The 21,819-nt window shown below is 46.2% G+C and overlaps 1 protein-coding gene across 1 annotated transcript in view; it reads left to right on the top strand.

Moving 5' to 3' along the window:
• The window catches only part of mast4 (microtubule associated serine/threonine kinase family member 4), a 40,913-nt gene that overhangs the window by 8,752 nt on the left and 10,342 nt on the right, over window positions 1-21,819 (top strand). Inside the window, exons 3-26 of the mRNA XM_079365077.1 lie at window positions 5,187-5,275; window positions 6,838-6,907; window positions 7,123-7,143; window positions 7,531-7,609; window positions 9,463-9,617; window positions 9,697-9,772; window positions 9,882-10,091; window positions 10,189-10,290; window positions 10,693-10,825; window positions 12,026-12,087; window positions 12,214-12,305; window positions 12,524-12,732; window positions 12,852-12,990; window positions 13,377-13,509; window positions 13,652-13,817; window positions 16,549-16,650; window positions 17,408-17,530; window positions 17,618-17,727; window positions 18,276-18,398; window positions 18,598-18,811; window positions 19,596-19,796; window positions 20,228-20,457; window positions 20,935-21,057; window positions 21,261-21,397. Coding sequence (XP_079221203.1) covers window positions 5,187-5,275; window positions 6,838-6,907; window positions 7,123-7,143; window positions 7,531-7,609; window positions 9,463-9,617; window positions 9,697-9,772; window positions 9,882-10,091; window positions 10,189-10,290; window positions 10,693-10,825; window positions 12,026-12,087; window positions 12,214-12,305; window positions 12,524-12,732; window positions 12,852-12,990; window positions 13,377-13,509; window positions 13,652-13,817; window positions 16,549-16,650; window positions 17,408-17,530; window positions 17,618-17,727; window positions 18,276-18,398; window positions 18,598-18,811; window positions 19,596-19,796; window positions 20,228-20,457; window positions 20,935-21,057; window positions 21,261-21,397 — 3,099 coding nt within the window. The remainder of the gene's footprint in view (window positions 1-5,186; window positions 5,276-6,837; window positions 6,908-7,122; window positions 7,144-7,530; window positions 7,610-9,462; window positions 9,618-9,696; window positions 9,773-9,881; window positions 10,092-10,188; window positions 10,291-10,692; window positions 10,826-12,025; window positions 12,088-12,213; window positions 12,306-12,523; window positions 12,733-12,851; window positions 12,991-13,376; window positions 13,510-13,651; window positions 13,818-16,548; window positions 16,651-17,407; window positions 17,531-17,617; window positions 17,728-18,275; window positions 18,399-18,597; window positions 18,812-19,595; window positions 19,797-20,227; window positions 20,458-20,934; window positions 21,058-21,260; window positions 21,398-21,819) is intronic.

Here is a 21,819-nt window from a genome sequence, read left to right as displayed (position 1 = left end):
TGAGACAGACGTGAGTGGACACGTCTTCGTCCTGCAGCTTGTTTTGTGTTCACGGTGGGTCACCATGAATAAGGAGCTGGGTGTTCCCTTCTTTGCCCCATTGTGTTGGATTCGCTTTGTGAGACTAATTGAATGTTTGGCGTAGAGGGAGTTTCGTGTTACTTACACAGGATGTGTGCCCCCCCCCCCCCTCCTCCCCCCCCCCCCCCCCCCCCCCAACATTTAGAAAAGAGGAAATGCTGAATATTCTCTTTGTTACCTCTTTCTGTTGATGTCGGTCTAACACTTTTTTTTCCCCGTCACGGCTTCGTCAAACCGCTCTCACGTCGTGTGTTGCTTCATGTGATTCAGACCGCTTCATGGCTTTAAGCCACTTGATCCCAGTCGTCAGTATATGCTTCGAGTTGAGCCAGTGTAACTCATATTTATTTTTAATCCCTGTCCTGACCCATTTCTATAGCACGGGAGCTTAGCAGGAGACACTGGCTGTTTTTTTTTGGACATCTTGCATGAGCGGCGCGTGATAACCTTCTGACTGTCCTCTTGAAACTGAAGCGACCCCCAAAAGGACGAGATCTCCTCCGTGTGTTTTCTTCTTCTATCGATTTGAGTTGATGTAGATTTGAATAACACAGATTTAGATTTATATTCTCGGATTATCAGAGATCGTCTGAACTGTCCAGAGAGAGAATCGACTGGAGTTTGTTCAGAGGGAATGAAATGAGCTGCTGATGCCGAAGCCACAGGTCGGTTTAAGAACGCCATCCTTTAAGACTGAGACGGTCATGAAAGTTACGTGGACGTTTTAAAGGGCGTCAACGTCACGCTGCCAAAACAAATAATGACAAAAAAACACGATGGAAAAAACTTCTCGTTCCTTCTTGTAAATCTTTTTTGATTTGTATGAAATTCATTATAATATAAATAAAGATAAAGCTTGATTTATTTATTGACCAGTTCAGCTTTGAGCTTCCATGGCGGCCAGAGACGACCCAGGAGGGGAGTTTCATTAAAGCAGAATCCCACTGTGACATCACAAGGAGAAACGGAGCGTTTTCCTCTGAGTTGTCAGACGACAAACAAACGACTGGACGGATTTATTTCACGTGTCGACTCTCTGGTTACCCAACATAAATGTTCAAACACACTTTTCATGATATTTAAAATCAAGATTTTAAACTTGGTGTTTGTGAACAAGAGGTCGCTTCTTCAAGGTCGTTACTGACAAACAGGATTGTCCAAAAAAATCCAACAATCTTTTAATGTTTTCCAAAAGCTAAATTATTTTTTTTTTTCGGTGTTCCAGAAGGAAGAAACTCGCTCCCACGTTAGTTTAGATTTTAAAGGGTCATTTCAAGTCACCGGGGAGAGGACGAACTTCCTGCCGTACATTACTAATACTGTGATAATAAGAAAGTGAGGAATGAAAGAGCAGCTTTGCTTTTAACCCAAGCGGCACGTTTTTTGTTTTTTTTTAAATCCTATTAATAGAGCTGTGTGTTGTAAGTCTGACTTTGAATTTGTCAGCCATGCAGCAGCACTTTGTGCGGCGTGTGGCTTTGTCAGCTCACCTGACAGCTCTGACAGCAGAGGGGGGGGAGGAGATTAATCATGACTTTTGTTGTTGACGAGGGTCAGGGGCGGACATTTTTAGATTCAGAGACTTGTGAAATCAAAGTTGGGTGTTTTTTTTTCTCTCTCATCTATTTCTGCCTCTTCCTGCGCCCAAAATAAAATCTAAAAGCTGCATTTGAAGGATTGTTGTTGACAGATTGAGACTACTTAGTAATTACAGAGTTTTAGCAGATCTGGGTCAATCTAAGAGATGACATGAAAGCACGTTTGGAGGTAAAATATGTTTAACAGGAGATGTAATGTGCTCCTAACTTTGTTAAAAAAACAGAATATTTTTCGCCGCAGAATAACGTGGATCCGTGGCGGCGCTGGTGGAGGTTTCATGTGTAGTGCAACAAAGGGATTGATGAGGTTGAGGGTTTTGCATATAAGCGAGACGAGTAAATCTCACATGGATCCGTTCCAGCGATCTCGCACATCTGCAGCGCGGCACACAACGCTGGCCTACTTTCTCCCCTATCATCTTCGCCCAGGGTTTCTTTATCCCTGCTTTTTAAAGCTTCACTTTACAGACGCACGGTTTCTCCTCCTCTCGTTGAGCCGTTCCGGACGCAGAGGTGCCTCGAACGCGAAGCTCGGCTTAGCATCAAACGTGTGCCGTCGTCACCTGCGGGAAGGTGATCCAGGAGAGTCGACTCTCTGAAACGCAGCGAGAGGGTGAAGCAACAAGAGGCTCGACTGGGCCGCGGCGTTGGCTTAATCCGCACAGAGAGAGGGTATAAATAGGTCTCGTTTAAATCTGATCCTCTTTGACCGAGCACCTGTGTACCAGATTTCACTCGACTCCCCTCATCGTCATGGTGAATGATGCACGGCATGTGTACACACATGGCTCGCGTGGGTTAGACCCACAAAACCACTCGAGTAAACAAGGAGGATCAGGATTTCAGCCCGAGCAGGGTTTCCCTCCCGATTAAGAGGATGAATTAGGATTTATGTGTTACCAAAGGAGCATTAGCGGAAACTAAATGGGCGGATTGAGAAACTTCTGCTGCCAGTTATTGCCCGGGCACACGCTGGAAGATTGTGTAAAAAGTTGTGATGCAATGTCAGCTCACACGGTGCGAGTAAATCCTTCGTGACGCTCGATCAAAGCTCATTTATTGCGTGCTCACACTTTCAAGGTCGAGTCAGCAGCTTTTTCCTACAATGTAAAAACGGACGACAAACATAATGTCTCTCAGTCGTCCTCTCTGGGTCTCCAGGCGTGTGTGCTGCTGCTGCCTGTGTCTGCAGAGACTCGGGACGTATTCTGGGCGGGAAGCTGGTGTGTTTCCTCCGGCCAATGACAGCGCAGCAGGTGATTTGAGGAGGGGATACAATTCAGTGATTGGATGTGATTCAAACTTGACAATAGACTGGTGTAGTTTTGAGTCCTAAAACCAGGAAGTGAGTTAGCATGTTAGCACCATGGGTTCCTAACCTCTAAAAGTCAGTGGATTTTGAATGTTTGTGTTTAGACTGAAATAAGGTCTGTGGTTAACACAAGCTGAAGAGATGTTGACGTTTTGTTAGACGAGCTAAACTACGTTAGCTACAACCCCACTTGTGAACTTTAAAGTTTTTACGCGAACTTTAAACAGCGGTTGCTAACGAGTAGCTAACTGAAACTACGGTGGTTGTCATGGAGACATTAAACGCCATCACGCCGCGAACTCTCTCCCTAATCCTCCTTACAGCCTCCAGTCATGTTTTTCACTGTTATTGTAAATATTAGGTTAATAAACAACTTATTAAGCTAACGTTTAGCTAGCTTGTCAAACTGCTGATTAGATTGACGAAGTTTAACAGTCGTGACGTCATAATAAACCGCGTAGTTAGCTTGTAGCATAGCGTTAGCTTTTTACTCCTGGGCTGCATTTACTCTTAAAATAAATGATGTTCATCTGTAAAGACTAAAAACAGCTGCGCATCATAAATGTGTGTTTGACGCAGAGATTATTTTCTGCAATGATCCAAAATCCAATGCAAAAATCCCACAGGCGAATTTTCGTAGAGCGCATGCTCCGAAGCCATCAAGCCAAAAAGTTGAAACCAGGAAGATGATGGATAGATACTTTATTGATCCCGAGGGAAATTCAGGAAATGTTCAGGAAAGATGAATATGATACTTAAAGGCATGTATTCTAATGGCGATATATTTAAAAGGTGTTCTCACGTGGCGCTCTTCATCACCGAGGCTGTGATGAAGAGCCTTTCTTGCATGAAGTGTCAGAGTGATTTCAGCTCCTGTGAAAAGTCGCCTGGCTGCCTCGTCGTTCCTGCTGCTGTGACACTGAAGCTCTGGGGGCTCTCTGGCTCCTCAGCGCTGCGTGGACATGAACATGAAGGACGCCGGTCTCACGCTTCTCTGCAGCGCTGCAGACGCTCACGTGATCGTTGTCACACACTTATTCCAACGTCGCTCACCTCAAAGAAGCTTCTGTCACCATGCAGCAAAGCGGTTTTTTTTACTGCACTCTGAGAAGCGTTTTCACATTTTGACTTCTTTTAAAATTGGTCTTTAAACCTCCTCGGAGAGGCGTTATAAAAATAAAATGGAGGATTGCTTGTTACTTTAAATGGAGGTGCTTAAAATATCGGTTGGTGAAACAAAATCTCTGAAGTTAAATTTGTCGATATTTTTTAAATGAATGCCCACGTTAAAAATCAAAGAAGAAATGAAAGCTGATGATTAACAGACTAACAGATGTTCAATCTTCTAGTTTTACTCTCCACACACTAAAAGAAACATTTCATTTTGGCATGTTTGGCTTCATCACTGAGAGGGGAGAAAGTTTAACGTCATGTTGAAACAGCCGGATGAAAAACGCTCTCTGAGGAGGTTATATAACAGGAAGTCACCGAGTCTCTGACCTTGAAGGGGATTCATGCTCCATTATGCTCCTCTTCCTACAGCTTCTCATTGAAAAGTAAAAAACCTTTCAACACTGAAGCTGCTTTTATGTTGAAGCAGGTTTCATCCCCGAGTCAGGATGCTGTCCATCACAGAGTCTCAACACGTGAATGTACATCCTGCTTTTTGCCCCAATCAATCAAGACGTCTGTTTAGTTATTCAAAGGACCAATCAGGTCTGAGGACTCCCAGCGTTCGTGTTTCTGCTCATTATGATGTAATTATTTAAATCTCCTACATTTGTGCCAACTAAGCTAACGGCTTATGTAAGTGAATCACAGAAAAGGTTCGTAAATGTGTCGTAATAACCAAACTCTGAATCTGACCTCAAACATTTCACAGACGTCTTAAAGTCACCTGCAGCGTCCAAACTGGAGATGTTTTTGGTGAAACCCCTCGTTCCTTCTTTTCATCTTCTTCTTCTTCTTCTCAGTTCCCAGATTGTTGATGTAAATGGAACAACGTTCAAAGTCTTGATGCAAAAAAAATAAGAACTGAAGTCAAAGTTTCTGCTTTCAGAGTCACTGAAACAGGAAGATGCACAGGTTTAAGAGTAGTAGCATGTAGTGAGACGTCTCACCTGATCGTTCTGTAGCTTTAAAATCAGGATGTGTGTTTATCCACTGTGCTGATATTTGACTTTCTGTTTTCACAGCTGCAGAACGAGCAACAGAAAAAGCCTGATAGGAAGCGGCCAGTCTTCAGGTTTACCTCGACCTCACTCACCTCTGTCCTCCCTCACAGGTAAGAGTTCACGTGAACCATGACCGTGCACGTTTTTCATCTTTAAGGCTTCAGAGCAGAATGTCAGACGTCTTGATTTGATAGAAATTAAACTTCAACTCATGATAAAGTTTACTGAGGTTGCAGAAACTTAAAGGCCCCAAATCCCCCCCAAAAAAAAGGGACTCGTGAAAGTTGTAGTCGGGACGTCTTTCAGGTCACTTCAGTGTCGTTACGGTGATAATCTGGCCGCGGCTCGCAGGGCAGTGATTGTGCTGGCGGAGGAAGTGTTGGCCTGTAGAGAGGAAATGCACAGGAGCAGAGGGAGGCCAGGCCTCATTTACCAAAGGGCGTTTTATTTCCTGCTATTGGTCAGAGCTGCAGAACTCTCCGTGTGTGTGTGTGTGTGTGTGTGTGTGTGTGTCTAACGGAGTCTAACGAAGGAGCTCACGTCTTTTAAAATGGACTCAGGCAGCAGGATCAGTCTTTTAGACGAGCTCACGCTGTGGCTCGGTCGTCACCTCGGTGTCAAAGGTAAGAGGAAACTTTGAGTTCGAGCCGACTTCCTTCCCTCAAACACCTGATTTAGAATATTCAACCAGACGTTTGGTGTTTCTCTCCGAGTGTTTAGACGTTCAAACTTTTCTTCAGGATCATAAGAAGTAGTAAAGGCAGCATTAATATCCTGCACCAGATGTCTCTGTGTAGACTGACTCCCAAAGGACGAGGTTGTCGTCTTTAATTGGCTCTGATTCAAACTTCACTGCAATTAAGAAGCCGACAAGCATCGCTAACGAGCTTCACGGCCTCCTTCGTTGTCCCGCAGTACGGGGAAACGGGCCCGCCGCTGTCATCACAGGACGTTCAAGAGGAGGGGGGTGTGTGTGTGTGGGGGGGGGGGGGGGGGGGGGGGTGTAATTAAGTCTGATTAATGCTGGACCACAGGTTTGTTTGTACAGTGCAGCTGTGGAAAGCAAAGGGTTAATCAGACGTTTAACGTTCTTTAAAGCGCTGCAGCACGAAGCTTCTGGGATTTAATGATGTCACTTAAAGGTCAAATATGAAACTTTTTTCACACGTGTTAATTTCACACTTTTAAAAAAATATATAATAATTTTAATTTTTTTTGCAAGATACAAACTTGAAGCATCGCCTCAAAACGTGCACATTTTGCATCGACAGTCGGAAACCTCCCCTAACGGGGCCCCGTCTGACAGCACTCACTCTCAACGCTGAGGGTCATTATTGCTGTTAAACTGATAGACAGCGCCTCGAGACAGACCCTCGAGCCGCCCCTGGGGAATCGAACCCCCGACCTTCCAGCTAAGAGACGACCGCCTCTAACCGCTGATCTTGTCTCGGTCTAACGGTCACAAACTTCCCGATGCTTCGGTCTAAGCAGGTGACGCATCGCAGAGGAGGATGTTTTTAGATTTATGGTCCCGGCCTCTAAGCACCCGGGTACGTCTCGGTCTGGACTACGACACTAAAGACGTGTTTTTGTTGCAGCGTGACTTTGATGGACCTGTTGATTCACATGTTTGTTTTCTAACTCTTTGATTTGTTTTTTCTTCTGCCTGCAGGAACGAGTCCACAGGACAGTCCTCGTAACTTCTCTCCCAGTGCCTCTGCTCATTTCTCTTTTGCGCGAAGGTACGACCAATCACGTGCAGCCGAACCAGTCGATGAATAAACACCACAGGGACTCTTAATGCACACAGCAGATTAAAATCCTCACGTTGTGATTTGTTCTCTTGACGTCTTCTGTTCGCCTTATCGAGTGTGTTTATGATTCCAGAAGCAGTGAAACATATTTATTGGATTCCTCAGCGTATCATGTAATTCTGTATTTTTATTATCATCCACAGTCATTGCCACAGAGCAGACAGGTAATTTCATTTCAGGCCTGAATTTTCATAAAGCCCTCATTTCCATCCACGTTGACTTTAAAGTTCCCCGTTCGTCTCATTTCACTTCATCCCGACGTCTCATTTCACGTCTTCGTTTTTAGCGCCTTTATGGCCTCATCACTGCCCCGTGTCATCGAACTAACACGAGCGGCGACGTCCACATTCATCTGCAAACACACAGTCATGACGTGTTTAGGAGGATAATCACACGCCGTGAATACAAACATGGAAATGAAACGAGTCGGTTTCTAAAAGACGATTTCCATATTTGAAACCTTGAAAAGCATCGTGAGTCTCGTGTTCGTGTTTGGATCCGTCTAAACCGCGTTGATGATTCTCCGTTTGTTCTTTCTGTTTGTGACACAGGACTGATGGGCGCCGCTGGTCGTTGGCCTCTCTTCCCTCCTCTGGATATGGAACCAACACGCCGAGCTCCACGGTCTCTGTAAGCATCAAACGCACGCACGCACGCACAACTGAGTCCACCGTGGTCGTTTGGGTTCACGATGTTTAGTTTTTCTTAACGAGACAAGACGAGAGTGAAATGTTGGCGTGAGCCGTCGGTCATTTAAAATCTGTAAGTAGACCAGACCAGGACCAGGACCAGCCCTGGTCCAGGACCTGGTCCAGCCCTGGTCCTGGTCCTGGTTCAGGAGGATTCACATGCTCCTTTTCCTGAACTACCACAACATCATCAGTCGCGCCTCCTTTGCAAACTCATTAATTAATTATGCAAAAAAAAAAAAAAAAAAAGATCCAGACCAGAGCAAACGATCGCAGCTGTGAAAACACCCGGAGCTCCTTTTGTTGAACCAGTCAGGAATAAAAAAGTAATGATCTAAAAGTCCAGATGTTTCCTCGTACATGCACAGAGAGAGATTTAAAGGAGAAGTTGTAGGTTTGATTTTTCTCCGTCATGTTCGGATGACGTCTCGGTCCTGACAGCCTGAAACACTCTGACAGCTCTGTTCATCAGCTGATCGCCTCCCAGCTCTCCGTGTGAGACTGACAGACACGAGACGATCGCTTCATCTTCAAACAGATGTGCCGCCGCCGCCGCCGCTGCCGCCTTCTTTGAAACCCCCGAGAAGGAACAGAAAACTTTTTTTTTTTGTATTTACTGACAGAAAAAAAAAGTTTCCTTCTTCGTCTCGGACGCAGATCGTTTACTGATACGAGATGAAACACTCCGAGAGCTGACAACGCCAGCGCCATTTTCCTCTTTTTATCAGACACTATTCTGGATGAGTAAACTACCTGTAATATGAGAGGTGACCGACCTTCTGGTATCATAACAACGGACTATCGCCACCTGCTGGCGTGGAGAGTTATTTCCTCTCACGCGTGTGCAGAGCGTACGTGGTGGGTGTCCGTCGGCTGTCGTCTGTGCGATGCGTTCAAGTGCAGATGTTTTGATGAGAGGCGACGTGAGGCGGTCTTTTTTTTTTTTATTAATCCCACCAGGGGAAATTCGGAGAGTGAGGGGGCTGCCTACAGCGAGCAGTTTTTGGGGTTCGGTGCCTTGCTCAGGGGCACCTCGGCAGTGCTCAGGAAATGGACTGGCACCTCTCCAGCTACCAGACCAGTTTCCGGACTTGGTCCGTGCCGGGATTCGAACCGGCGACCCTCCGGTTCCCAACCCAAGTCCCTACAGACTGAGCTACTGCCGCCCCACTGTCGTCTGTGCGATGCGTTCAAGTGCAGATGTTTTGAGGAGAGGCGACGTGAGGCGGTCTTCATCGTCGTGTGACGGGACCGTAACAGCTGACGCACTCTCAGCCGGGATGTTTCTCAGCAGCCTTTGCAAGATCCACAATACACAAAGAATGAATAATTCATCCCTAATTAAAACCATATAATGAGGTTAACACGAGGCGCACGGTTATTAAAACACAAAGTGTTTAAATCAGCAGGAAGCACAAATGAGCCGCTGAGGTCGGAGTGACTTCACACACGATAAAGAGCAGCATTAGCTTCATTTTTGACGACGTTGATCGTCCTCCATGTTTGTTTTTCTTTTTGAAGTCGAGTTCGACCACGTCTGTGAGGTCAGTCGGCAGGTGTGTGTGTGTGTGTGTGTGTGTGTGTGTGTGTGTGGCTGTGGCAGTTCAGCTCGTTTCTTTCTCTTCTATCTTCAGCGAGGGGGGCGGGACTTAGCACAATGCTAATATCGCAGCCAGAACCCGTTAGCATGCAAATTTTTCTTTTCTTTTTTTTTTTTTTTTGAATCCATTAAAGGAATTGTCGTCTTTTTTTTTTTTTCATTTCATGTTGAATATATATGTGTTTCATTTCCAGTCATCCTGTTCATCACAGGAGAAGCTGCACCAGCTGCCCTTCCAGCCCACGCCGGACGAGCTGCACTTCCTCTCCAAGCACTTCTGCACCGAGAGCATCTCCGGGGACGAGTGCCGCAGAGCCACGGCCATGCGACCGCGCTCGCGCAGCCTCAGGTACTCGAGTCAGACCTCCGCGCTCGCCGGACACACGCGTGACGAACTGGTGCTAACCCGAGTCCGTTTTGTCTTTCAGCCCTGGAAGATCGCCATCGTGTTACGACCACGAGATCATTATGATGAATCACGTGTACAAGGAGCGCTTTCCTAAGGTAGTGACTCGGAGCAGCATCAGCGTGTGGTCGTTATTATCTCGTCCGTTACCAAACTGACACCCCTCCCCCCCCCCCCCCCCCCCCCCCCCTCCCCCCTCCCCTGCAGGCCACGGCTCAGATGGAGGACAGGATTCAGGACATCATCCGCAGCAGCTCTCCGGAGAGCGTCCTCCCTCTGGCAGATGGCGTGCTCGGCTTTGCCCACCACCAGATAATCGAGCTGGCCCGTGACTGTCTGGAGAAGAGCCGGCTGGGACTCATCACCTCCAGCTACTTCTGCGAGCTCACCGATAAGCTGGAGAGGCTCGTGCAGGAGGTCAGTGCGCTACGTCTGCTTTTATTACCCAGAAATCCCTGTGACAAGTCGACCTGTGCTCAACTCTGACCTCTGACCTCCGACGCTTCCCGTGTAGTCGACGGAGAGATCGGAGAGCGAGGAGGTCAACTTCATCCGAGAGCTGGTGAAGAAGATCCTCATCGTCATCGCGCGACCCGCTCGACTCCTGGAGTGTCTGGTACGTTTTAGATCATCCGACGCCGTGTCTCCGTTCAACGGACGTTAGCACGCCGCCACAAAACAAACAGTCATGTAAATAAGACGCATAAATCCTCAAAGTGTTTGTGTTGCTCTCAACAGGGAGGCCAGAAGTGACATTTCATGGATTTAAAATAGTTTTTCGGAGAGCAGCTGTTTAAAGCTAACAGGTTAGCATTCAAGGCTAGCTGCTTTAAACGTTTGTTTTTCACTTTATTTTTATTTTAATTTTTAAAGTCGATCTTGTAGAACAATAACGTCTCGTGTCTGCAGAGCGTGCTGGTTTTTCCTCATGTACTTCCTGTTCTTAAACCTCGTCTTTAAACTCTCCTGAAACATCGACGCAGCGTTTTTTAACCGAAGAGTTCCTCCGTGTCTGCAGGAGTTCGACCCGGAAGAGTTTTACCACCTCCTGGAGGCGGCCGAAGGACACGCTAAAGAGGGTCAGGGCATCAAAACGGACATCCCTCGTTACATCATCAGCCAGCTGGGACTCACCAGGGATCCTCTGGAAGGTAGAGGAAGGACGCAGCTCATCGTCAGTCATCATAAAACACAAACACGTGCTGCAACATGACACCCACGATAGACGCTGAATAATAAGAAGATTTGACGAGCGCAGAAAATCACTTTTTTTTTTTTTGCTTCAAGGTTTGTAAAGATCGGAGTATTTGCGATCGTTGTTCGCGATGCGTTTAAGCTCTCTCCCCGTGGCGTGGCGCCAGAGGAAACTGTGCGCCATGTTGGATCTGTTAAATGAAGCCGTGGAGGGAACTTCTCTTGACTAATGTCCTGAACAGACTGTCTTCCTAATGACCCTCCGTCTCTCCAGATTCAGTAGCAAAACAACATTCATTATGACTAATTAGAAAGGAATGGCGTCCCCACAGATCCTCCGTCAGCTCATCTCGCCGCTCATTTCCCCCGAGTGTCTCCGGCGTTCTGTTTGCCCAGCGCCTCGTGTGCCCGAAGCTAAAACCTACAAGAAAGGACAGATGTTAAATAGCAGAGGAAATGTGTTTACAGACCCTCCGGAGACCGACCCCCCCAGCCCCCCCCCCTCTCCTGCTGTGAAATCACGCCACGTGGTCTCACACACACACACACACACACACCGCCACGGAGACGCACGGCGGTTTGTAATGAGCTCCCGTTGTGCAGCGGTGATTTTCAAAGTGGGTGTTAGAACATGTGTTTGCGTCGCCGCGTCTGATTTCCACCTCATTTATTTTCGATTCACGTTCGCTCAGCGTCAGCACCTCGGGGCGCGATCGCCCAATAAAAGCTCCGAGTGTGAAGTCACAGCGTTTATGTCGTTCCACAAAGTGCTCTGCAGCACGTTTCAAACTTTAACATGGGTGTGTGTGTGTGTGTGTGTGGACATTTATTGCACATTGCACGCATACACAAGTTTCCCTTTTTTTTTTCTAATCTTCTTTTAGATTCCATTTTTATTGAACTTTGTACTTTTTGCACATTTAGATTTTATCAATGTAAATATTATTTATCATTTTATTTAATTTTTTACCGTACCTTTTTTTTAAATCTACATTTCACTCTATGTCTGACATATTTTGGAATTGAGAATAAAGTAAACCTTGAACCTTGAATCTTAAATCTAAAACTATCAGATGACAGAAATAACACAATAAAAGACGTTTTGTTTGAACCTGCAGGACTTTCTGAACTTCTTTTGTTGTTTTTCTTTTGTGCAGAAATCGCTCAGCTGACCAGCTGTGACAGCGGGATCGCAGAAACCCCAGAAACCGATGACTCGGTAAGCTCTTACAAACTGATTACTCCATTGATCAACTCCGTCTTGACTGCAGGTGCACAAAAAAAAAAAAACCCTGTTATCTTCTGGATTAGTTTTTAAAGTATTCGTCTCTTTTCTCGCCCTCAGTCTCACAGCCTCAGCACGGCTCTGCGGTGCCGCCGTAAACCCTGCGAGCTGGACTTTGAGATGACAAAACTCATCAGTAACGGCGCTTACGGGTAAGGACGTCTTAACCCGCCGCCAGACTCCATCATCTCTGATAATAGAGGCTCTGCACAGAAAGGAAATCACTCCCAAACGTTTTGCCTCCTTTGCTCATTTTGTACGAACGATTGCGAAGGAAATCGGTGCTTTTGATCAACGTGTTCGTACAAGCTGAGCTGTTTTCCGACGGGTCATTTCCCCTCTCTGAGTGGTCCACTTGTCATTTCCACAGAGCTGTTTATCTGGTGCGACACAAAGAGACGAAGCAGCGGTTCGCCATGAAGAAGATCAACAAACAAAACCTGATTCTGAGGAATCAGATCCAGCAGGCCTTCGTGGAGCGAGACATCCTCACCTTCGCCGAGAACCCTTTCGTGGTGTCCATGTACTGCTCCTTTGAGACCCGGCGACACCTGTGCATGGTCATGGAGTATGTTGAAGGTCAGCTGATTGGCTGTTTAAGTGCATAGTGCTGTGGCTAAAAGCTGCACGCTGTGAACAATGTCTCCTGTGTGTGTGTGTGTGTGTGTGTGCTAACACCGCTCCATTGATGTTCACAGGTGGAGACTGTGCCACCCTTTTAAAGAACATGGGGCCCCTGCCCGTGGATATGGCCAGGATGTACTTTGCAGAGACGGTGCTGGCTCTGGAGTATCTGCACAACTACGGCATCGTCCACAGAGACCTGAAACCAGACAAGTGAGACCTCGTCAGAGTTTACAGTCACTATAATCTGTTAGCGGTGGTTGTTTACGCTGCAGTTTAATAATGTTTGGTGGTACTGGATTGGCTGATCAACGTACACTGACGTATGGGCCAATCACAGGGCTGCTGTGATGTCACACTATTGCTAAGCTAACGCAGCTATCTCTATCTGGCTTTCACTAGGTTAGCCAAGTAAAGGTAAAGGTGGAATACACAAGCAAGTTCAGGGTCTACCGTACCAAACTGTACTGAACCAAGAGAAACGCGGCTAAAGGTTTCTCCAAAGAGCGTTCATGAAACTTAAACTGTTAAATGTTTGTTCTTTTTAATATCGTCATTTATTGTAATCTCCCTGTTCCTCTTCTTCTTCTTCCTCTCAGTCTCCTGGTGACATCGATGGGACACATAAAGCTGACAGATTTTGGGTTGTCCAAAGTCGGCCTGATGAACATGACCACCAACCTGTACGAGGGACACATCGAGAAAGACGCCAGGGAGTTCTCCGATAAGCAGGTTTTTGGTTTTTTCACCGTGGAGATGAAAACTGTTGGCATCTTATTTTCTTGACTTCTCTCTTCACACGTGTTTTTCTGCCTGTACAGGTGTGTGGAACGCCAGAGTACATCGCCCCAGAGGTGATCCTGAGACAAGGCTGGTGTGTGGAACGCCAGAGTACATCGCCCCAGAGGTGATCCTGAGACAAGGCTACGGGAAGCCGGTGGACTGGTGGGCGATGGGCATCATCCTCTACGAGTTCCTCGTGGGCTGCGTGCCTTTTTTTGGAGACACACCGGAGGAGCTGTTTGGACAGGCCATCAGCGGTACGTATCAGATGAGTGATCTTAGTCGTGGATTTCCATGTTGCTTTAAGCTAGCAATTAAAATATTTTAAAATAAAGTGCATTTCATGAGATGAAATGAAGAAAGTAGTTATTCTGAATAAATTAGGTGATCTTTTATAGATTAAAAAAAAAACCCATCTTGGATGTGGTTGTTATTGCCTGAAAAATCTGCACTTTCCATTTCATGTTTGGTCCTTATCCACAGCTAGCCGTCAATGCTAACACATTTCTTTACTAATTTTAATTAATTTTAATCACTTATAAATGAATATATATGAGATCCATGTATAGGTTTTTTTATTGCCTGAAAAATAACCGCTTCTCAAATCTTACCAACACATGTGCAATCCTTAGTCATCCGCTAACAGCTAGCCTTAAATGCTAACTGATCACTTTACTTTAAGCTAAATTCTATTCATGGATCAATTTATTTCCTTTTTTTTATCTTTTCTCATGATTTTAATTGCCAAAAGAAATCATTGCTTCTCTGGTAGGCTATATGCGTAATTCTTCAAGGTTAACAGCTAGCCTTGAATGCTAACCTGTTAATTTTTTTTCCTTACTATGAGATAAATGTGTTTCCATTTTCTTCTTCTCTGATGATGTTATTAGAGCCGATAAAATTCCTGCTTTTCACATCTTACCGGTACATGTGTGATCCGTTAGTCATCCGCTAGCAGCTAGCCTTGAATTCTAACATATTCCCTGCTAGTTTAAGCTAGTAGTTGTGCAATTTTAAATTTAGAGCATTTTTTATTTTTTTATTTTTTGAGGAACCATTTGTGTTTTTGCAATTAACCACATGTTAAGACCAGTTACTGCCTCATATTTTAATCTGATATATTTGTTATTAGCTTTTTATTAACTTAAAGGCTCTTGTTTATTGCCGTTAACGAGTGAATGACATTTTTCCAGACACGTTTTGTGTTTTTAAAGGTGGTTTGGTCAAAGTTGAACATCATTTGGCGTGCATACTCAAATCGAGTACGGAGAGATAAATTCCCAAAGGTCGTTAGGATATGAATGCAATATTGAAATAGTGACCACATGGAATTGTCTGGTTTTGCATATCTCTCTGTGTTAATGAAGATGGAGATTTCCCTTGAGGGCCTGTAGCAAAAACAGACGGCAGTAAGTGGATTCTGTTTCACTTTAGGCTGCGAGAAGTTTTAATACGATGATGACGTTAGTATATTTTTCTTTTCGTCTCATGGTGACAGCTAAACAGAAAAAATCTCCACCCTTAAAAAAAACAAAACAGAGCTTTTATCTTGCCAGTGCTGCAACTCAGATGAATTGTGTTATTAGCCGTCATTGGATAAAAGCCTTTTTCTGTGGCGTGAAAATGAATGGCATGCCGTGACTGATTTGGTATGCTCTCAATCACACTGTACCCAGCCTCGGAGATCCACTGGTAATTAAAGAGGCCTGAACATGCTGAATGCATGCCACTGTGGCCTCAGGCTGCACATACATATTCATAGCCCCTCGCCCAAATTTGATTAAAATGGGGGACAAACTGTTCACCGAGCAGACAATCAGCATGTCACAGACTCTGCCCCCCCCCCCCCATTCAGTGCTTATCCAGGAGGCTTTTCATTCAGACCTAGAGCGCATGTAGACTGTCTCGTTCAGCAATATGCAAACATCTTAGAAGTAGCTTTTGTTTTGTCTGACTCTGCTGCTGAAACCGTTTTAAAGAAACACTGTGAGCGTTGTGTGCAGTCTCAGTAAAGTAATATAGGCCTGAAGCGGGAAATATTAAATTCAGCCTTAAAATACAGAGAAATGATGCTGATAATCTCATTGTTTGAATCCACACGTTTAGCATTTTTAAATACAAAAAAAAAAACATGCAGCAAGCCTAACTCCTAACATACATGGCAATCAGTCAATACATTGTTCTTGTCTTCTGTATGCCACACAGCAGCAACATAACAGGTTTGTGCTGCTCTCTCCGTTCTCTGCTGTGTGACCTTTTCCTTCAAAACGTTCCAATCAAGGCAAAACGCAGACGTACGTTGTGTGGCTGTGTCTCCCAAACTACGAGATAAAAAAATAAAAGCACGTTAAAAACCTGCTGTTTATCTCCTGCACAAGGAAGTTAAAATAATGTCCTGGAGCTTTTAAAGGTCACATATTAGGCATAAATCCTCTCCTCCATGTTCCTCTAAGATGTGTCTCTAGTCTGTCTACAAACCCCCCAATGATGAGAAAAGTCCATCCTCTCTGTCTTCTGCCTGCTCCACTTTTCAGAAAATGTGAGCTCAAACAGGCCGTTTGGAGATGTTCCCTTCGTGACATCACAAAGGGCAGTAGCCCCTCCCCCAGGTGGGTGACACTCCCACAGCTAGGTGTTTGTTCTGCCCTCTGAGTCTGCCTTCTCACCGTAAACAATAGGACATGGAGCCAGAAAGCAGCGAGTACACCCGAGCCCTTCCAGAGAGGGGGCGTGGTCAGACACAGCTCATTTACATATTTAAAGCTACAGACACAGAAACAGCCTGTTCTGAGCAGGGCTGAAATAGAGGGGTTTAGAGACATGATCAAATACAGGATCAGAGACTGAATATGAACATGGACAAAGCCTGAGTGACGGCACCCATTGGTTTCAGAAGGGCAGTTTTCAAGCCCATCAACGCCAAAGCCTGATCCAAAGGTTACTACATACTCACATGAACTGTTCATCTGTGTTGTGTTGTGTTTGCAGATGAGATCAACTGGCCTGAAGGAGAGGACGCCCCTCCTCTGGACTCCCAGGAGCTCATCACCCTGCTCCTCAGACAGAATCCTCTGGAGAGGATGGGCACAGGTACAAACAAATACCTCAGGGTGCCGGGAAACTGCGCCGACTCGGGGGAATCGTGACTTCAGGATGTATTGTATTAGAGGAAGATTTGTAAAACTGTCAGAGGAGATAATGGCACACTAATTCGACGGAGCAGTCTGAGATTGGCTGAAATAAATTTGATTTAAGACACGAGTAAAAACGTTAGCAAACGTTTCTGTCCTTGACGACCAGGTACAAACACAACAGAGGACACAAACTGAGGCTCAGTTCAGTAACAGACCATCATAACTCCTCATGTGACCGTCAGTGCCACCTCAGCAGCGCTCATTATTCCAAGTCACCGGGGGGACAAATTAAGGTCATCTAACCGCAGAGCTCTTCATCCTGTGGCCTCCTCACCTCTTTCCCTTTTGCTCAGTTGCTATTCTTTCCTCAGCGGTGCAGGAATCTAGTCCCATGCATGATCAGGCAGTGCGAGCGGGGAGATGTGTGGCTGTAAAACTGGACGTGACCCCGGGGTCAATGGCTTTAAATCAAAGGGGGGACACGTAGACGGTTCAGTCCAGGGACAGCCAGAGCCTCCTGCTAGTCCAGCAAAGGTCACAAGCAGGAAATAGTTCTGCATAATTTATAGTCCTGATATCAGTTTGGTCTGCAGCCACAGGGGGAAAAGGAAACCTAGAGTAAGCACTTCTTCATCACCGGTGTGTAACTGAAGTGCTTGTGGTCACTGGACAGTGTGTTCAGTGTTCCTCACTGGGCTTCCTTCTGTTTGCAGGAGGAGCTGCGGAAGTTAAGCAGCATCAGTTTTTCCACAACCTGGACTGGAACAGCCTGCTGAGACAGAAGGCCGAGTTCATCCCTCAGCTCGAGTCCGAAGATGACACCAGCTACTTCGACAGTGAGTCCAACGCTCGTACAGAGACAATCACAAGAGGGGGGGGGGGTCTTGAAACTGTCTGACATGCAAACCTGTGTTCGATCGCAGCTCGCTCGGAGCGATACCATCATCTGGAGACGGAGGAAGAGGACACAAACGATGAAGACTTCAACGTGGAGCTTCGTCAGTTCTCCTCGTGCTCGCACAGATTCTCAAAGGTTCGTCCTCGACCTCCCCCCTCCTCATCCCTCTCAGGTGTCCGGGGTCTCACACAGCCGATGCTCTCATCTGTCCTGCTGCTTTTCTCATGAGAAAGAAAGTACAAGTGTTGTGTATTTCTTATGGAAATGTATGTCTCCCCCCCCATACACACACACACACTCTCTTGCTCTTGTTTACCCCTACGGTATTAAACATAGATTTCAGCTTTGCATATATTTTCCGCTTGCAAATCAGCTTTTTTTTTGTTGTTGTCTTTCCTGGTAATGTGGGACACAATGCATACTACAGTGGAGCGAGCTGGGAGTCATTGTGCTGCATTGCAGTAGCTGTAGCTCCTCTCACACATCAACACGGAGACAAAGCAGCCGAGTGTGTCCGAGGACATGTTGACATGTCGAAGTCTGCGTTAATACAGAAAGCACAAAGTCTTCTCCTCTCACCGGCTGTCGCTGCATGTTTTTAGATATCTGAAAGTCAAATTGCAGAAGCGGCGTTTGTACCCTGCTCACAGTGAAGCCGAGTTATACTCTGCGTGTGTTCTCAGGTGTACAGCAGTCTGGATTTGTCTCGTGGGCACCTGGAGGAGAAAGGAGAGACGGAGGGGAAGAAGAGCGAGAGCCCGCTGACGGTCGACTCGCTCAGCTGGGCGCCAGACTTCCCCGAAATGTACGCACGACCACGACCACGACTTTTAGTCAAGTCTAGAATAGTTCATCATCTCAGTCACTACAGATCTTACTGACTGATACTTTAAAGCTATTTAACCATATAATGAAGCAACATAATCGATAAGACATCACAGGAAAGGATGAATAAAAGCAACATGATCTCCTAACACTCTGTGTCCTCCTCTTCTCTTCCTGCAGCCGTCTTTGTCCCACTCCACGGACACAGACAGCGTGAATCAGGGCCCTCGCCCCAACTTGTTACCAAAGTTTGCCATCTCAGCGGAGAGCGAAGGAGACGAGACCTCCGGCCTCGGCGACCCCAGCAAAACCTCCTTCAGTATGGCAGAGCTCCCGCGGGACGAGCCTGACGCCACCACTCCAGGCAGCACGCACAGCGGCGCCACGCTGTCCGGTACCAAGCCTCTCTCTCTTTCAATTAACTAATTAACTCAGGGCTTTCTAATTAATGAATCGAAATGAATCACATTTTAAGTGCATCACAGTTTTTGCCCTAAACAGCAACACTTCTCAGTCTAAATGGATTTTGATGGATTAATGAATACAATGCATGAAGTGTTACTTGCTTCTCAGTTTCATAAAGCTGCTGGAGCTTGTTTGAAATTAATTTTTCTGCACAGCAGCTGGAAAGTTGGATCAGTCGTTGCTCTCTGTAGCACATTTTCTAACCCCTTATCTTCTACCACTAATAGTAGTCTACAGTCCAGACCAACCAATTGAGCGAGTGAATTTGTAAGTTTATTAGTCGTTGAATTACTAATTCTGGTCCTGAAGACGAGTTTAGGCTGCAAACGCTTCTTGTTTGTACTTTGCGAAAAGCTAGCACAAAGCTAACGCTAAGCTAGCGCGAAGCTAGTCAAAGGCTAGCACGAAGCTAACGATAAGCTAGCGCGAAGCTAGTCAAAGGCTAGCACGAAGCTAACGATAAGTTAGCCAAAAGCTAGCACGAAGCTAACGATAAGCTAGCCAAAAGCTAGCACGAAGCTAACAATAAGCTAGCGCGTAGCAATGACGAAAAGTTCTGCGCTGTTTGAGGCAAACTGATGCATTAAAACAATTTAACGCATTATTTTCATGTAATTAATTAATCGTAATTAACGCATTAAAGTTCCCCCCCTAATTGATACAGAAATATATTGTCATCCAGACTCCTCACGTCCTCTTCATGTCATTTTTAGGAAGTTTCTCCGAACATCTGGATCAGCTAACGCCCAGAGGTGAAGGGTTGGAGAGTCCCGACTGCACCAGCCACACCTCCACAGACCACCTGAGTCACGCCAGCTCGCTGCGGCCGAAGAGCGCCGCAGAGAGGAGCGGGGCCGTGCCTAAAGTCCCAAAGTCCATCTCCACCGGGGCCCTGTCGCTCCTCATCCCTGGAGGTGAGTCCCAGATCGGCTCACACACGCGCAGAACGCAGTCTGATCTGTGAAGGTTAAAGCATGCCATACCAACAACGTGACGAGAGTTACAAAAAGACCAACAGGCTTTGAACAAATCATGTGAAAGAGATGAAAGTGCACCAAGGATCTGTGCAAAATCGGCCCTGCATGACACCCGCTGTGAGTCCCATTTTACAGAGTGGCTGCGGGCAAGTAGCCGAGTACGAGCCGCTAACAAGGAAAGAAAGCGTACAGGGTGGGAGTGAGAGGTGTTCGCTGCTGGGAGAGAAAATCCCATTAGCTTCACCCTCAGCAGGAGCAGCATGAATGAGCTTCGGAGCGACACCTCGCCACGACTGCACGGACGCTCCCACTCTCATTGATTCAATGAAACGCTCGGCTCGGCTGCTCATTATCTCTTATTCTTGCAGATATCTTCGGGGTGTCTCCGCTGGCCAGCCCCCTGTCTCCTTACTCCCTCTCCTCGGATCCTTCCTCCAGAGACTCTTCTCCCAGCAGGGAGTCCTCCTCGCTCTGCACCAGCAACCCACGGCAGCCCGTCGTCATCCACAGCTCAGGGAAGAAGTTCGGCTTCACGCTGAGGGCCATCCGGGTGTACGCCTGCGAGGGGGACGTCTACACCGTCTACCACATGGTCTGGGTAAGGACGTGATCAATCTGTGTGTGGTCCGGTGAACACAAACTTGGTTGAACTTGGCCTGATTGCAATGGGAGGAAGTTTTCTACCTTGACCTTGAACCCGTCTCCTACGAGGATTCAGGTCTAGTTTTTGCTGCGGTCTTTTGGGTCTGGATCAGCTACTTAACGTGGACACATTCTGCTGATCTCAGCGGCTAATAAAGTCTCCAAACATGAGATGAGACACAACTCCTGTTGAACGACAAATCTGTGAATGACTCAGCTCTGTGTGTGTGTGTGTGTGTGTGTGTGTGTGTGTGTGTGTGTGTGTGTGTGTAACATTTTCTTGCCTTGTTTTGTTTGCAATGACTCAGCTCATCACAATCTGGACGACAATACAGCACTCATATCGTGTTCTTCAAAGTCTCTCTTGTTAAAACAAGACAAAAAAAAGTTTATTTTAAATTAGTTTTTTGTTGTTGTTGTTGTTTTTCACCAGAATGTGGAAGAAGGAGGACCTGCACACAAAGCGGGACTCAAAGCAGGAGACCTCATCACTCACGTGAACGGGGAAGCGGTCCACGGTCTGGTCCACACCGAGGTGGTGGAGCTGCTGCTCAAGGTCAGTGAAAAGACATGTTTGGGTTTTTAAACTGAAACTATAAAGTTCTCATTGATTTTATTTCAACACTACAGTCGAGGTAAAATGTTGTTTAGGATCCTTCAGTTATTTGTTTTCTGTCTGTCTGCTTATTTATTTATTTTTAGGTTTATAGTCCATGATAAAAAAAACTCTAATTTAATATTTAACTTTCTTTCTTGCAGAGTGGCAGCAAAGTGACCATCTCCACGACCCCGTTTGAAAACACTTCGATTAAAACCGGTCCGGCTCGGAGGAACAGCTACAGGAGCAAGATGGTCCGCTGTGCCAAAAAGCCCAAGAAGGAGAAAACACCCGAGAGGTAAATGTCTCCAGCAGGAGCTCGTTCCAGGACGCTCACACTTTTAGGAAACTTCCTGAAGTTTTCAAAGGAAGCGTCGACTCTCAGACTTCAGCCGGAGTTTCTCCTGCAGAAAGTCAGAGTGAGCTGGACTCATCTTCCCTGTTCCAGTGATATATCAGTAAATATATGAGGAAGTCAGAACCTGAAGAAGTTTAGGTTGTGTAAATAGTTCCAGTGCTGACAGTGAGCAGACTGTGTGTCCTTTTGACCAGCAGGGGGCAGACCGATGACACTGAGACAGCTGGGTCTGTCTTTGCCTCCACGGTCACTTTGTCCTTAGAAATAAAGTCACAGCTCGACTCTCCGGGTTTATTTTGTCGCGATAGGACAGTGGGGATTTGAACCGCTACGAGAGCTACAGTCTATGTAAACGGGCGTGC

This window comes from Symphodus melops, assembly GCF_947650265.1.
Source record: "Symphodus melops genome assembly, chromosome: 16".
Taxonomy (NCBI): domain Eukaryota; kingdom Metazoa; phylum Chordata; class Actinopteri; order Labriformes; family Labridae; genus Symphodus; species Symphodus melops.
Note: the sequence above shows the minus strand (reverse complement) of the source record. Positions and strands in the feature narration are given on the sequence as shown.